This window comes from Echinops telfairi, unplaced genomic scaffold (assembly GCF_000313985.2).
Source record: "Echinops telfairi isolate 266 unplaced genomic scaffold, ASM31398v2 ScPeMD7_7457;HRSCAF=8495, whole genome shotgun sequence".
In the NCBI taxonomy this organism is placed as follows: Eukaryota; Metazoa; Chordata; class Mammalia; order Afrosoricida; family Tenrecidae; genus Echinops; species Echinops telfairi.
The window spans coordinates 39,141,097-39,157,281 of NW_022111357.1; the positions used below are offsets into that span (position 1 = coordinate 39,141,097).

Below are 16,185 nucleotides of genomic sequence, written 5' to 3' on the forward strand. Positions count from 1 at the left end.
TCTTCCTGACACCACCAGTGGTCAGGTCTCCCTGCCTCTAGCATGCAGTCTGTGCGGAGTCTCTGGCATGTTCCCTCTGCAGACCCCAAGACCATCTGGAGCAGGGCCAAGCAGGTGGGGGTGGGGGTGACAGGGTGGGCTGAGACCAGTGGGGGATGTGCACAGGAGGGGCGTGCCTGTGCGGGCCCTGAAGGAATGCTCAGCTCCAGGCTGAGGGCAGGGAGGGCAGGCAGGCAGCCAGCGGAGAGGCCCCTGGAGCCTGCTCCAACAGCCTCCCGAGAGGCCCTGCCCCTGCCAGCAAGGGCCTGCGGTGGGGTGGGGGTTAAGGGTCAGCCTGGCTGAGACACAGGGGGGCAGGGCTGACAGAGGTGGGGAAGGGTATGGCAGAGCTCAGGAGAGCTCACTCAGCAGGAGGTTGGGGGAGGCACTGCCTCCAGAATCTGGGCCCCAGCACAGGGGGGCACAGGAAGGGCAGGCAGCCTGTGCCCTTCAGACAGCACCACTCCCCCAGCGCCAGATGGGGGGCGAGGTCCTGGCAGAGGAGGGCCCAGGTAGGTCCCCTGGCCCATGCTGGTTAGGAGGGTGCAGCGCTGGGCTGGGAGGAGGTGGGCTCCTTTGGGAGGGTGAATGGTGGCCCCAGGATCCTTCCTGGTTGGTTGGTCAGTCGGTGGCTAGGCTCCAAGTCCCAGCGGCCTGTTGTGTCTTTTGGGTGCAAACGACACTCTTCACTGGGCTTCACAACGAGGAGACAACAGCATAAGCGAGGCGAGTGGACAGAGATGGCGAGGGGGAGGGGCTGTCCGAGAGGGTGTCGGGGCGGGGCTTAGGAGCGATAGTCCTTTTTGCTGTAGGGTTTATTGCCCAAAATGCTATCAATCTCGTGGATGATGGAAGACGACAGTTTTGGAAGGACCTGTGTGCAGAGGCGGGAGTTCATTAGCATCCCACCCAGTGGTCCAGCCTGGCCTGAGGAGGGGGACGGGGGAAGGGGGAAGCAGAGGAGGAGGAGGGAGGGGGAGGTGTGGGCAGCATTCTCCGGCAGCCAGGCATTTCCTTTCCTCAGCCTGTCTGGAGCAGAGGGAGGCTGTGCTGCTTTAGGGGCCACAAGGTTTGGGGCAGAGAGGGAGTATGCCTGGATAATAGGCTCCTCCCACACTCCAGGGTGTCCAGGATCTTCCACAGGGCTGGGTGGGTGGGTCTGGGCACACACTGCAGATTCTGGACTCTGACAGCTCATCCACCCTCAAACCCACCCTCTGGGTCTTCCCTGCCTCACCTGGCAGCCACGCTCATCCTCAGTCAGTGGTCTGGCTCTCCTTCCAAATCCCCCAGGGCCTAGCCCTAAGCCCCCACCCCTGGGTGAGACTGCAGGTGGGTCCCTGCTTCCCCTCTGGTTCCTGGGGTCCTCTTCCACCAGGCCAGGGGGGCACATGAAGCCAAGCCAGCTGCCGCCCATCAGAGCAGAACCAGGCTCCCGGGGGCGTTCCACAGAAGCTGATCTCCAGGCCTTTCCGAGGTGCCTCGGGGTAAACTCGACTCTCCAGCCTCTCTCTCGCTTAGCAGCTGGGCACCTAGCTGTACCCACCAGGGACTCTGGGGGGTTGGGGTCCTTTCTCTCCTCAGCTCCCAAACCAGAAGAAACATCAGAGTCCTTTCTGGGCCCACCTGCTAACCCCTATCCGCTTTGCTGGCCCCTGGCCCTCTGGCTTGCTTGGGCTGAGCGCCCACCTTGGCCTCACTGCTCCTGCTGCCCGACAGAACTCATCCTCAAGAGTCCCCAGGGTCACTTCCTTGCCACCAAGCCCTGGTGCAAATGTGGCTTTCTCAGCAAGCCTGTCCCGACGACGTCCTGGGTCCCTGCCCCTCCTGGGAGCACTGCTGCGCCCTATATCTTGCTCTGCTTCTTTCTCATTCTTCCATAGTGCCTGTTACCTCTCACACACGAACTTGCTTCCGTAATTTCCGGCATTTAGTCCAGGGCAGGGCTCGTTCATGATGTAGCCGGGCCCCTCAGCCAGTGCCTGGCCTGCAGCTGGTGCTTACCTGGATGGCGCCGATGTTCTCCATCAGCTGGTCGGCGTTAGAAGCTCCCAGGAGCACGGAGCTGACCCCCTCGTTCCTCAAGCACCAGGCTGGGGGCAGCAGGAGTGCAGGTGAGGGGCACATGCCTCATGAGGGGACCCTTTTGGGTTCTGCTCCTCAAACTCACTATGAGAGAAACCTAGCCTCTTGGTCTGGAGCCCAAGGGTGCTCAGAGGTGGGGGTGTGGGGCTGGCCAGCCCAGTGCTCAGTGCCCACCCTCTGAGGAAGGAGGGCTTTGCCCCAGCAGAGTCCGGAGAGACTGCGGGGCCTTGGGTGCTGGGAGAACCTGGGCAAAGACTGCTTCCTGGAGGAGAGCTGGCCCAGGAGTGTAGGGATCTGGTCCTCTCTCCCCATTAAAGCTGGGGCCCCAGGATGGCTGGGTCTCAGGCACTTGGGGACCCTCACATAAACCCCAGAAACATAAGCCCCAACCCCACAACCAAGACCCTATCACCCATGGCTGGCGGATGGAGTGCTGGCTTGGGTGCTCAGGCTCCCCCACTGCCCTGGCCCCAGGATTTGTCAGTGGCCAGCAGTGGGTGGTAGTGCCCAGGACCCCACCTCTCCCTCCTGACCGAGGCCTTACCGATGGCCAGCTGGGGCAGGGTGCAGCCCAGGCGCTCAGCAATGGCCTGTAGCTCCTTCAGCTTGGCCTGTTGGCGCCGGCCTTCCTCACTCAGAATCTTGTCCTTCAGCCACTGGTAGCCCTGGATGGTAATGGGCCAGACACAGGCAGACCCGCCAGTGAGGGAAGGCTGCCTGGGCCTTCCAGATCCTTCTCTGCCTCCATACAACAGCTCTTGGCTCGACTCAAAGGCAGGGTCAAGGCCTCCCTCAGCCTTGGTCTGGCCCGGCCCTTGGGCCCGACGGGGCAGGAGGAGGAAGAAGCCCAGGGCTGGGCCTGAGCCAGGAGGCGGCGGAGGAGCTGCGGACATCCTGGCTCCTCAGCAGCTTTGACCCAGGGGACTGGCCTGGGCTGGGGGCTCCAGGAGCCCTCCCCAGGGACCCCCTGACCTTGCTGTGGATGGGGAGCAGGGGTTGGGCATCCTGCAAACCGTTCTGTGCCTGCTCCACGTACCACAAAACCCTGTCCCCTGCCTGGTTCCCCGGTCCTGGCCAAGTCCTCATTTCAGAGACTGTGTGTGTGTGGTCATGTCCTGGGGGTCACTCTGAGTGCCTCTGCTGCCACCCCTTGGACTGAGCTCATGATGAGGGTACCAAGAGTGGGGGTGTCCCTGGTACCACCTGTGGAGGCCGTCAGGCTGAGAACGATGACCCACCAGGGGGCAAGCTGGTGGGCAGAGGAGTCTGTCCCCCAGGACAAGTGGCCCCCCTAGAACTGGGGTCAGACTAAATGGAACCCACGTTCCCATCATATGGGACCTGCCTCCAGCCACTGTGGTCCAGGGAAGCTCTGCCCAGCACCCAGGCCACCTGCCCAAAGACCCTGCCTCTCCAGTGGCCCCCCATCCCCCCAACCAGTGGTACCTCCTCACCTTCAGGGAGGCTCTTGAGTAGGGCGGGATGCCGCTGTCATACTTCCCAGAAATGATGCCACAGGCCAGAGGGGACCAGGTCATGGCGCCTACTCCTGGGAGAGAAAGCAGAGCAGGTCAGGCATCCACCTTTCTGGGGCTGGGGGCTGGGGGCCGGGGTCCTGCTGTGGACGGAGGGCTGCGGGGCACACCTATCTTGTGGAACAGCTCCGGCAGCTGCACCTCCACCTTCTCGCGCTGGAACAGGTGGTACTCTGCCTGCTCGCAGATGGGCGGGGTCAGGTTGAACTGCCGGGCCACTGAGTAGGCCTCCTGTGGAGGCAAAGCCACACTGGTCAGCTAGCCCCCCCCCCCTGCCGCCAGTGGGAGGGGGGGGTCTACACAGGACAGAGGGGTTGACGGAGGGGGTGGCAAGGAGCATCCTGGGCAGCAGAAGGTACAAAGTACTCATTTTCGGGGACACACTCATTCCTAACATGCTCATAGCTTCCCTAGGGGACCCCCGAGGTTGTAAGGGGCTGGAGGGGATGTCCTGCACAACTGGAGGTCTGGGGGCTGGCACTTCCTGGCCCAGTGGTCTTGGGTCAGGGGTTTAAGCCCTTTGTGCCTTGGTTTCCCTATCTGCCCTTTGGGTTAAATGGACCATAGTGTTCACAGTGCTCACCACAAACAGAGCCTGGCCTACAGTGGACTCTGGGGACCAGCAGGCCCTGCCACAACCCTAGGGCCCTGGGAGGGGTGCTAGCAGTAACAGAGGGGGCACACGGGGCAGGCATCAGTCCATTTCTGGGATGTGTCGCCCGAGGCATCCTTCTCTGTAGAATGGGGTGAGGCTCTCAACACCTGGAGAGCTCAGGTGAGTGACACCTGGCTCAGGGTGACTTCAGGGAGAAGCCACATGTGTGTCAGCACCAGTGGCAAAGACAGAGGCCTTCCGGGGCTTTACAGTTACGGTGAACTCAAAACCAAATGCCCGTTTAAGTTCTGTGTGGAGAAAAAGCTGGGGCTCACTTGTGGGGTGGCTGGGCCTGGCTCTGCCAGAATAGATCGCCGGCACCCCCACTTCTCTCCCTCAGGCATCGGCCCCTGGAAAGGACGGGACTCCCTGCCAACCCTGCTCAGCAAACCCCAAGAAGTCTGTGGGGTTCAGCCTCTTCGGTCCCTTGAGGAGGAAGGGAGACTATCTGTAGGGGGCTTTCCCGAGAACCGAGTGAGGTGGAAACACCGGGAGTTATGGGCCGGAAGCTCAGGATCCTAACAGTGGGCTCTGTTGCTGAGCAGCACAACGGGGCCTCCTCTCAGCTGTGTGATCTTGGGCATGCTCCTTAAACTCTCTGGGCCTCTCTGTCCACGTCTGAAAACACGGACAACAGCTGCACTCACCCTGCCCGTGATTCAGTGGCAGGGAGTCCCCACACAACTCTCACGCTCTCAGTTACCGGGCACCCCCAGAGCCCAACAAGGGGCGAACACCAGGACTGCACTCAGTGCCTGCTGTGCTCAGAACCTCTGCCAAAAGCTTCGAGCTGCTCTCTCTGCTGAACCTCAAAACCACCCGAGTGTGTGTGAGCGCGTGTGTATGGAGGGGACAGGCATTCCTCGCCATCTTGTTCTGCAGGTGGGAAGCTGAGGTGATGGGCCAGCACCCCGTGGGCACCCCTCCCATCGGCCCCAGTTAGGAGCAGCCAGCTGTGAGGCCCGGGCCTGCACCCAGGCCCACCGCACCCTCCCCCACCCCCTGCCCCAAGTGGTGGCCGTACCATGATCTCCATAGAGCTCCAGCGCGAAGTGCCCCAGTACATGGCCATCCCCTGGTTGATGACGTGGGTCATGGCACGTACCGTTTCTGTCACAAGAGAAGGGGAAGCTCAGGTGGGCAGGAGCCAGGAGCTCGAGGCCCAGCCTGGGGAGGACAGTCTACAGGCGAAAGGCGGGCACCAGGAAGGGAGAGGCTGCAATGACATCTTGCAAGCAGTGTACATCCTAGCTCCCAAGGTGTGCATGTGGTGCATGTGTCTGTCTGTTTCTGCTTCGCAGGACAGAAGAAAGGAATCGGCAGCACACCAAGAAGCTGGTTTTGTGACTGTCACCCCCTCCCCCTCACATTGCTCCAGGCTGTGGTGTCTTGGGAAACAGTGGGTTATGGAAGGAGGGATGGATTGTGACCTTGGGAAGGCAGATTAGAGGAGCAAGGGCAAGGTGAGGGCCAGGAATGGGATTCTGGACTCGCTGTGTTTCCACAGCGAGCATCCGGTCGGAGGAGACTCCAGGCCACGACCATGGGGAAGAACCAACCAGATCAATGTATCCAGCTACAATCAGGTGGCCCAGATGCACCGGAAAGGGGACACACACTTTCTGGGGGGCTCTGTCCCTACTCTATGGAATCCGGAGGGCTGAAGCGAGTGGTGCTGGTGTAGAGCCTGAGGGCTGCGGGCTGAAGGCCAGCCAGGCAGGGGGCCAGCGCCTAGCCGGGAGGCAGTGCAGTTCTGGGCAGGCCAGACTCTCTGCCTTGCCCGGGAGGGGAGGTGAAGGCTTCTGCTCCCGGGCAAGGGTTCTGGCGTGTCTCCAGAGAAGAGCCAGGGACAGCCTGGTCCTCCCTTGGGGCAGAAGCAGGACACCAGAGAGTTCTGCTGGTATTCCAAAAAGGTTTGGAGAAATAAACATAGGCCAATGATAGCGTGCCCATGAGCCTCGTGGGGGTATTGTCCCCTTCTCCCACTGGCCCCTCCGCATGTGTCTGAGCTGTGCCCACTGGCGCAATGCAGAGCAAACAAGGGCAGCTGTCGCACGCAGTGTGGAAAGCAGTGGGAGGACAAGTGTTTCTAAAAACAAAGCCCTAACACTCGTCCTCCCAAACCCCTATCCCACCCCCTGGGGCCTGCTTCCCATTTGCCCTGGAGATGGGCCGAGCTTCCTGAGAATGGGGGCAAAGGGTGAGTGGGGAGCAGGAAGGAAGGAGGAGCACACTGGGTTTGTTCTCAGCATGTGCCCTGCTAGATGGTGACATCCCAGCCACCTATCCAGGGTCCCTGAGTGTCTTGGACCAATGTCAACCTTTTCAAGTGGCCAGCTAGAGAGATGTCTGCCACCACACTGTGTAAAGTTTTTAAGGACCTGGTGGTGCCGTGGGGTCAGAGATGGGCGGCTCATCACAAAGTTGGCCACTAGCTGCTCCGTGGGAGAAAGATGACGCCATGGGTCAGAATCGACTCCAGGACTGTGGGTCTTGTGCTTTGTTTAATGGATTCTATTAGGAGTCTGTGAGTGAGTGGTGTGTGAATGGCCGATGTCCACCCAAAGGTGCGTTAAAAGCAAGGTCTGGCTATCTGCTGACAACCTGCCGCTGGACTTAGCTCTAGTGGGCACCGTGGGCCAGCCACCATGAGCTGGATTTCCTCCTTTCTGCATATCCTTCTTCATATGGTTATAACAGTTGTTCCAGGCACATGTTTTCCAGGGTCCTGGCCCAGGGAGGACCAGGGCTTCTGGAGGTGACTGGGGCTTCTGGGGGGTAGTCTTAGTAGGTTCACCCTTTGACTCCTATACAGGTAGGCCAAGCCCTACCCTCTCCTTCCTTCCAAGTTCGGGACGGGCCCCAGGATTCCCAGGAAGGGAAGCTGGCCCCTGGGGCCTCCATCTGGGCTGTCTGTTCTCCTGTGGAGGCTGCTCACTCCTGGACAGACGCATTCAGAGGGCCGGCAGGGCCTCAGGAGACACTCCTCCTCTCCGCTCTGCTCCTATGTGGCTACCCTGGTTCATTTTTCAGAAACACTCTCAAGGCACCTGTGACCATGCAGGGAGGGTCCCAGTTCTTTCCAGCCAAGGCAGTGAGTCCACATGCCAGCGAGAGGGCAGCAGGAGAGCCTGTCCGCCAGCCTCCCGCTTGCTCCCCACTCGGAAGACCCTCTAAAGGTCACTGAAATGCCCTCTATGCAGGGCTGGGGACAGAGCCAACCTACAGGCCAGCCCTGACTGCTTGGGGGTGGGGGTGGGGCCAGAAGGTCTGGGGCTCTGGCCGGCTGGCGACAGTGCCCATTCTTGGGAGCCTGGGCTCTTGCACGTCTATGGCCCCAGAAATGGACAACTGAGGGGGACAATTGTCCTTCATTTCAATATTTAATGCTGTTGGACAGAAGCAGGAGGACTGATCCTTCCAGCTGCTGCCAAGGGCTCGGCCTCTCCCGCTGCGACACAAATAATACATGGATGGGGTCAGGTGGCACGTGACAGATGCCCAGCACATTCCCAGGGAGGCCAGACCTCCGAGCAAGAACACATCTGCCCCAAGGGTGGGGTCCTGGGGGACCTGGATCTAGGGGGCAAGCAGAGGGACTCACACAGCCAGAGCTTGCCCGAGTAGCAGAGCCCCACTAGCTGCTGTCTTTATAAGTGAGGAGGGGGAAAAACCATTCCATTGTGATGGAGAGGCCTGGCCGCTGGCAAGGCTGGGCATAGCAGGTGTCCCAGCTTGGGGGGAGGCATAAGCGGTCCTATGGAGCAGCCAGTGTGCTGTGATGGGGGAGGGCATGGTCTCCCAGAATAGGACTATAAAAAAGGCAAAACCTGTCCAAGTCGACTTCTTCTGGGGGCCCCCATGTGTCCCTCTTTGGGAAGGGGGCGGGCCTGGTTGTCCTAGCCCTTTCTCTGGTCCCCTCTTGGGCCGGAGTTTCACACGCTGACTATGGCACCCCCATATCAAGAGGCCTGGCGGACAGGCCGGCCACCCGCGGGGTCAGCCACCCTGGAGTCCATTGGCAGTACAAGCAGGTGGAGGGCAGTGTCATGCGCAGACAGAGGGACGCAATGGCGGTGGCACGGACGGCAGGGAAGAGGTGGGGTGGGCGCCCACAAGGCGTTGCAACGTTTCCTTCCACTTGCAAGATGTCCTCACGGGGCACTTTTATCTCTTTTATGCATTTTATGGAGAAGTTTGTCATCAGCGGGCACAGAGAGCTGTGTAAATAAACACACTGCCTCATAAAATGCAGCTCGGGCACGGGAGTCAAGAGCCGGGCTGCGGCCACCGTGTACCTTCTATGATGAATGTCCTGGACTTGGAGGAACTAAATGGGTCCCCTGGTGACAAAAGAAAGATTTAAAGAGACCAGAGTTTACAGCTGTGGGAGCGTGGATGACATAGGGCACAGGGAGGGAGGCACAAATCACTTCTCACAGAACATTTGTTTACCAAACAGGAAGAAAAAATATGTACACACGCGTGCATACACACGGAGGTCTACCTCTAAGACAATGAGCGCAAGGATCACTTCGATGCGACTTAATTTTCCAATTCCCGGAGCAGCCAAGCACCAATGAGAGAGAGAATGCCCGCAGCATTCGCTGGGGGATGGGCGGGCGGGGAGTGCAGGAGCGGAGAGAAGGCCAAAAGAAACCAAAAAACCACTTCGCAGCCTTTTTGAAGCCACACTTTATGCCCCCAGAGCAGAGGACCCCCTCAGAGCCCCAGGAGAGGGGCCAAGAGGCATCTTGTTTTGACCACCAAACCAAGAAAGCCAAACTCGCCGCCATGGAGTCGATGCCGGCTCACAGCGACCCTGTGGGGCAGGGTAGAACTGTCCCTGTGAGCTCCTGCGACTGTCACTCTTTACAGGATTAGAAAGCCCCGCCTTTCTCCCGAGGAGCAGCTGGGGGTTTCCAACCGCTGACCTCACCTGGGATCGCAGCCCAACCACCTGACTGGCAGTCATCAGAGCCTCTGACCCGGAACCTTCTGCCGGCCCCGCTGTGTCTACGGGCGACTCACCTACCTTCCATGGGCGTGTTGGGGTCGGGGCGGTTAGCAAACACCACGTCCACGTACTCCAGCTGCAGCCGCTCCAGGGAGGCTTTCAGACCTGGGGAGGGAGGCACGGGGTGGGGGGTGGGGCATCACCACGGCCGACACCCTCCATACACCCCTCCAGCCAGGAGCCTTGGAGGAGCGGAAAGAAGCGCCCTCCCCCACACCTCCCGCACTTAGGAGCTGTCCAGGCGGGAAATGCATAGCGGGAGTGGGCGCACTGCAGGGCTCCCGGGCCGAGGCGCAGGCCAGAGGGCTCTGGGAGGAGGTGGGGAAGGCCCTATGCACACAGGAAGGGGCTGTATCCCATAGTCACGGTCCCCTCCAAGTGACTGCCAGTGGTCCCCTCCAAGTGACTGCCAGCCCAGTGCTGCCCCGTTCCAAAGGAACACAGGGGAAGAAAGAAAGATGGACCACAGCAGGGGAGCCGCGCTGCTCCGGGGGCGGTGCCTTTGAGAGGATGCACGGCTCCCTGGAGGGAGCAGGGTCCTTCAGCTCAGGACAGAAGCCCTCAGGCCACCCCACTCCTTAGAAATGTCCACCCAAAGATTCCCAAGGGTAGTGTAGTGACCACAGGCCAGAGGTCCTGTGACTGGGTGAAGTAGGAATTTGCCCCCCTCCCCCCAAGAGCACATCCCCTCCCCTGGGGCATCTCCTGGAGTCCCCAGGATGGAAACCCGCTGAGAAAGCAGCTGACAGAGTGCTGCTGTGGGGGGGCAGCAAAGGGGCAGGGCAGAAAGCCCTCTTAACGACGTGATTGTTTTCTAATAGAGCAATTCCCTTGATGAAAATGAAAATCAATAGAAAAGGCACAGAGACAATTGAAATACAACAGTGGCTATCCTAGCTAGCCTTTCTGGAGGGTGCTCCTCGGATCAAAGACCCCAGGAGGTGGGGTTCTAGCCCCATTTTACAGATGCTGCGACAGATGCTTGGGGAAGCCTTGACCCTCATTCAAGGTCACCCTGGGGGAGCCTGGATTCTAACCGAGCCTGAACGGCCACACTCCGGCCCATCCATCCCACTCCCTTCAGGTTTCCTTTTCACTACGCTCCAGTCCCGCCCATCAGAGTTCAGCCCCTCCCATAAAACCGCACACACGGTGCCCCAGCCCCTCCTATCAAACTCCCATCATGCTCTAACCCATCCCTTCCATCCCATTCCCAGCACGCCCACCACTCTCCAGCCCCTCCCACCATACACCTACCCGAGCCTAGCCCTTCCCCTCCTACTTTCACCACGCCCACCAAGGTGCAGCCCCTCTCCCGCATAACACGCCCACTAGCTCTAGCTCCTCCCACACCCCCGCCCATCATGCTCCAGCCCCTCCCATCCATTCCATTCCCACCACGCCCACCATGCCCCAGCTTTTCCATCATATTCCCACTAGCCCAGCCCACCCCATCCTCACTCCCTAGGAAGAATAGCAGGGCCAGGCACTGGGGACACACGGGGCTGGAGGCCTTGAACTATGTACCCGGAGTCCCTGAGTGGCTCAAACGATCAAGCACGTGACCGCTAGCTGAAAGGCTGGCGCTTCAAACCCACGGAGAGGCATCTCCACCGACAGGCTGAACTGCTTCCACATTGCGAAGATCCTAGGGGGCATTCTGCCCTGCACGTGGGTGGCGGGGAGCCAGCTATATGACTGGGGTCCAGTCTGACACACTGGGGCAGGTGCCCGGGGCTGCCAGGGACTTACCTTCAATGATGTGCTTCCTGGACAGGCCCCGCTCCGTCTCCGCCCTGGAAGACAGGCGTTTTGATTCAAGGACAAAACCCAAACCCCAGCTGCTGTCTGGAGTCTGGACAGCGTTGCAGCCTCAGCTGTCGGGCTCCCCACCCCCTCCCACGTCTGGCACTGGACACCTGACCCCGCAGCTATCTCCCTCCCCTGCTGCTCTGAGAGCTACGGGGTCTCCCACCCCGCCCCCATCGGCATACTGGACCCCGAGCTGCACCTACTTTCCACCCCAGAAGATTTTGGTAGTGATGACGAGGCTGGATCGCCTGCAGGAGAAGAGAAACAGACATGACTGAGGCTTGTGCCCTGGGGTCCACTCTCACACGGGAGTTCTAGGGCCCTTGGGGGGCATGAAACAGGCACTTACTTGTCACTCGATGTTTACGTACCACATGAATGGAGAAGGGGAAAGTGTGTGGGGTCCCTATGGGGTCAGGAGACAACCTATAAATCAATGAATGACCCAAGCACGCCTGCCCAGGCACTGGGTGCTGATGGAGTGGCACGGAGAGCCAGAGGGTCCAGGGACTGCAGGAGGAAGGTGTTGGAGAAGGCGAAAAGAGGGCGAACCCTGAGCAAAGACTCTGAGGAAGTCAGGTTCAGGGGTTGGTGAGCAGACGGAGGGGCAGGGGCCCAAACTGGCTGGGTTTCCCCTATAGGCCAGTATTCAACTTGTAGGTCACCACCCCTTTGGGGGTCGAACGACCCTTTCACAGGGGTTGATCTATTCATAACAGTAGCAAAATTAGTTATGAAGTAGCAACCAAAATAATTTTTTTGGTTGGGGGGGTCACCACAACATGAGGAACTGTGTTAAAGGGTCGGGGCATTAGGAAGATTGAGAAGAACTACTGTATAGTCCACAATGGCTGCTTAAGGAACTGGTGATAGTCAGTTACAAATCTGGTTGGTAACCGCAAGGTCAGCAGTTTGAAACCACCAGCCGCTCCTCAGGAGCAAGAGGAGGCTTTCTACTCCCATCAAGAGTTACAGTCTTGGAAACCCACAGGGGTGCTCTACTTGGTCCTATAGGGTTGACTGTGACTCAGAACTGTCTCAATGGCAGGGATTTTTTGGTGAGCTGTGGGATGTCCTGATGGGGAGCAGGCAGGTAGGGGCAGGACATGGGGGTCAGGGAGAGCTGGAAAAGCTTTGGGGTTTGGGGGGCATTCAGACTGAGAACCCCTAGGGCCTGGGCATTCTCCCTGTCACCTCCTGAAGCAAACGCTGATGAGAGTTGTTCTGAGGGCATATGGGGGACGATGATGGCAGCAAGCCCAGAGTCAACCAACCCCCCCACCCCCCTAGGCCGCATCTGAGCTGACACCTTCCCAGGGGAAGGAGGACACTGGGGACAATGACCTCTCTGCCCTTCCTCATGTTCACCTCCTTGGGAGGTCACACAAGATGCATGTAGAGTGCTTGCTAACATGGGCAGCACTCTCCATTACAGAGCAAAGGAGAACTTGCTTTGGGGCCAGTCACAGCCAAGAAGAAACAGCTCTGGGAGTGGGGGTGGGCAGGAGAGGGTGTGCTAGGGCCAGGGGGCAGCCTGGCCAATGGGGGCGGAGTCTCTGGAGGGCTGGGACACTGCAGCTGTTTCTGAAAAGAAGGTTCATGAAACAGGGCTGGTGAAGGCTGAGGCTGGGGCTGGGGCTCCGAGGTGGTGTTCAGCTTGGGCGGAATGAGCCCTGTCCACCCCTGGGGGGTGAGGTTGTGAGGCCTCTGGGATATAAGGGCAGCTGGGGCTCATGGCCTCTCAATGGGCCAGCCCCAGGGGACCCGGCCTGGGGACTGAGGCATAACAAGGCCAGCCTTGCAAACTCTGGAGATGGGCGTGCTCATTCGTGTCCAGGGAGGCCCACTGGCTCTAAGTTGCTCTAGGTTCCTGCCCCTTCCAGCAGTCATGGAGTGGGGGGTGAGTGGCACCCCAGGTCTTCAGCAGCAACACAGCTCCACCTCAGGGGACCTTCCTGGAAGTGACAACCCTGCCCCCTTGGACCTTCTTGCTTAAGGGCCCATGGGATGAGCTGTGACAAGGTGGAGGGGCCACAATTCAGGAGGGTGGACACAGGGGGTCATCGAACCTCTCTCCCAGGCACAGTGACCTCTTCACTGAAACAGACCCTTGGTGACAGCCGTTGGAGAGGCGGGGAAGTCCCCAGGCTCCCCTCAGCTTAACACCCCTTGGTGCCCTTGGTGGTGGCCATTCTGACAGCATATACAACCTCTCCTTCCCTGGAGAGCAAGCACAAGGCGGCCTCCATTCTAGAGCGAACCTTCTCTCCCCAGCAAGAAAAGTTCTTTCAGGGATTCCTAGGTCTCAGCAAGATAGGTTGGCTGCCGAGGGGGGAGCGGGGAGGGAGGGGAAAAATGAGGACCTAATGTCAGGGGTTTAAGTGGAGAGAAAATGTTTTGAGAATGATGTACAAATGCGCTTTACACAGTTGATGTATGTATGGATTGCGATAACAGTTGTATGAGCCCCTAATAAAATGTTTAAAAAAAAAGTCCATCTGTGCCCACTGCTAAAAAAAAAAAAGATAGGTTGGCTGCCCAAGGGGCTGATGGGCTAGTAGAGGGGGGAAGTGAGCCCCTAACCCCCCAATCATACCATAACCAAGTAAGCAAGGCCAACACCCATGAGGCTCCAGTCCCAGGAAGGTCAGCTCAGCCCTGTGGGGACCCCAGGGTGATCCTGCCTCTTCTCATGCTCCCCTGCCCAGGCCCCAGATACCCCCTTTCTCCCCAGCATGTAATCACAGAGACTTTACAGTAATTACCTCCAGCCTTTCTTCTTAATAATGTTTCCTAGGACCACCTCAGCCCTGTGGAGCAAAGGGAGACACAGGGATTTTTTTCATTAGGGCTATAGAAAACCAACCAGCCCACCCCCAGGACTACCAGTTCCCTGAGTAGAGAGACACTGGAGGGCTTGGCTCCAGCAGCAACTTCCAGAGAGAAGGGAGGCTGCTGGTTGGCCTGGGCCCAGGTTGCGCTGGCATGCCATGGTTTTGATGACTGAGGCTGCAGGCATGTGTGCCCTACAGGTGCCGGTCAGCACAGCCTGGGCTCCAGGGCTAGCAGAGAAAGCAGGGCGCCCACAGGGGTCTGTGTCCCACTGGCAAGGTCAGTGCCTGTGTCCCTGGCTGGCTGGAATTCACCCAGGGGGAACCGCTTGGCAGCTTATAATGTGAGGGAAGTGTCCAGACAAGTGTATCTTTTAACAGGTAAATTATTCATCAATAATTTAACTGTTTTCAGAGACAATCAATACCTGTTCTGGACAGAGCTGAATTTCTAGCTCTGTGTGTGTGCGCGCGCGCACGCGCTGGGTGCACATGTGCGTGGAGTGTGTACATGGGTATGTGCGTGCGTGCATGCGCACATGCACCCTGCTTCTGAATGGGAGGCAGATGGATGCCAGGGCACCACCGTTAGCACTGCTTGGCATCGCTCCCAGTCCCCAGCCAAACTCAGGCTGCAGGGGTCAAGGGTGAGTTGCTCCAGGCTCGATTGGTACTTGAATAGCTGGCTTAGCTTTTAAGAACTTTCTGTTAATAGTGAAGTGTTTCTGAACAAAAACAGCAGATGGAGAACGATCCCTACGCAGGCTCATTCCGATGATAACGGCGCTGAGTCATCCGCTCAGAAATAACGGGCCATCTTTTGCAAGCTGTTTCCCATACACTCTGAGTACCTGATGGACAGACAGGCAAACACACAGAGCACATGCCAGCCCCAGCGCTGGCTGGGTGGGCACAAAGGATTGGGCAGGAGGAGAAGAATCTAGTATGCCCCCTGTAGCCACAATGAGAGCCACAGGCTGAGAGAGGGCCAAAGCCTGCTGCCCAGGCCCGTGACTTCTGGGAAATGCCCGCAATGAGGAGAAGCAGGGCCCAGGAACATACATGCTGGCCACCCAGGTGGGCAAGAGGGCCAGATGCTGGCAGTCCATAACCAAACGGCTGTTCCCCATTGCACTGTGACCAGCGTCCTGCCGGGGGCGGCTGGCACTGATGCACTGATGTGGGGTGAGAGGCAGCACTGAGAAGCAGCTGCAGAGGCCGTGGAGGAGTGGAGGGACAGGATGGGGCTACGATGCCAGGAAACTGCTTCCCTGGTCGTTGGCTTCCTGAGGCTTCCAAGATGCCAGGACCCTGTGCACCCAGGCACTCAGGGGGTTGCAAGGCCAAGGCCACAGAATAGAACACAGCTACTGGGACAGGTAGCATGCCAGGCTCTGGGTAGGAGGTGGGGCTTTCTGGAGCTGGCCCTGTCCCCCCAGAACCAGAAGGCAGCCAAACCCAAGCAGGATTAAGGCCCAGAAGGGACTGAGTGCTTGGGCTGTGGATAGCGTCTGGTGGACTCTGCACTGGGCTTTAAAACTGAGCAACTGTCAGGAAAACAGTTCACTTTGATGGGAAGCTGCTGCCTGCTTGAAGGGTTGGAGGGACTGGGGTGGGTGGGTAGGGTGTCAGGAAGGTAGAGGGCCATTGGGGAGGGGGAGGGGGTAGCTGGAGAACTTTCTGCGGCTCCTGCAGGATCTGGGCAGTCTGTTCCCCAGGCTCTGGGCAGGCTCTGCAGGCTGGGCAGGTGCTGGCCCTGAGGCCCTGGTACACAGGCTATAGCTGCAGCCAGCTCGGCTGCCAGAAACTTGGCTCAGCCCAGGCCGCAGAGAGCCCAGGGAGGGCGAGCAGGGAGCCAAGAATGATTTCCCAAACAAAAGCTGACGTTTGAAACCTGAGGCAGGACAGTGGGTGATGTGCTTCTAGCCGGTCTTGAAAAGGGAAGCCAGCAGGCCTAGATGGAGCGAGCTGAGCTCTTACATAACAGGGCACGGGGAGCGCTGCCCAGCTGGGAGGGCTGCCCACAATATGGGGAGTGGGGAGGCAGACGCAGCCCCTGCAGTCCACATGGTACCATTAAGATCCGCGTGTTAGGCTCAGGCACGTGGGGCTGACCACAGGTCACCAGATGCCAGGAGAGCCCGAGAGACAGCACCATCATGCTCCTCCCCAGCAGGACGATGCTGGCACTTCGCACAGTGGCCACTTCAG

The 16,185-nt window shown here is 59.1% G+C and overlaps 1 protein-coding gene across 1 annotated transcript in view; it reads right to left on the reverse strand.

Moving 5' to 3' along the window:
- The window catches only part of KCNAB2 (potassium voltage-gated channel subfamily A regulatory beta subunit 2), a 49,176-nt gene continuing 32,991 nt past the window's right edge, over positions 1 to 16,185 (reverse strand). The window contains exons 5-16 of the mRNA XM_004705466.2: positions 14,174 to 14,205; positions 13,909 to 13,953; positions 11,347 to 11,391; positions 11,084 to 11,127; positions 9,350 to 9,436; positions 8,613 to 8,657; positions 5,339 to 5,424; positions 3,770 to 3,890; positions 3,579 to 3,673; positions 2,669 to 2,789; positions 2,044 to 2,132; positions 1 to 913 (exon numbers count right to left, since the gene is read on the reverse strand). Coding sequence (XP_004705523.1) covers positions 824 to 913; positions 2,044 to 2,132; positions 2,669 to 2,789; positions 3,579 to 3,673; positions 3,770 to 3,890; positions 5,339 to 5,424; positions 8,613 to 8,657; positions 9,350 to 9,436; positions 11,084 to 11,127; positions 11,347 to 11,391; positions 13,909 to 13,953; positions 14,174 to 14,205 — 900 coding nt within the window. The 3' untranslated portion in view covers positions 1 to 823. The remainder of the gene's footprint in view (positions 914 to 2,043; positions 2,133 to 2,668; positions 2,790 to 3,578; positions 3,674 to 3,769; positions 3,891 to 5,338; positions 5,425 to 8,612; positions 8,658 to 9,349; positions 9,437 to 11,083; positions 11,128 to 11,346; positions 11,392 to 13,908; positions 13,954 to 14,173; positions 14,206 to 16,185) is intronic.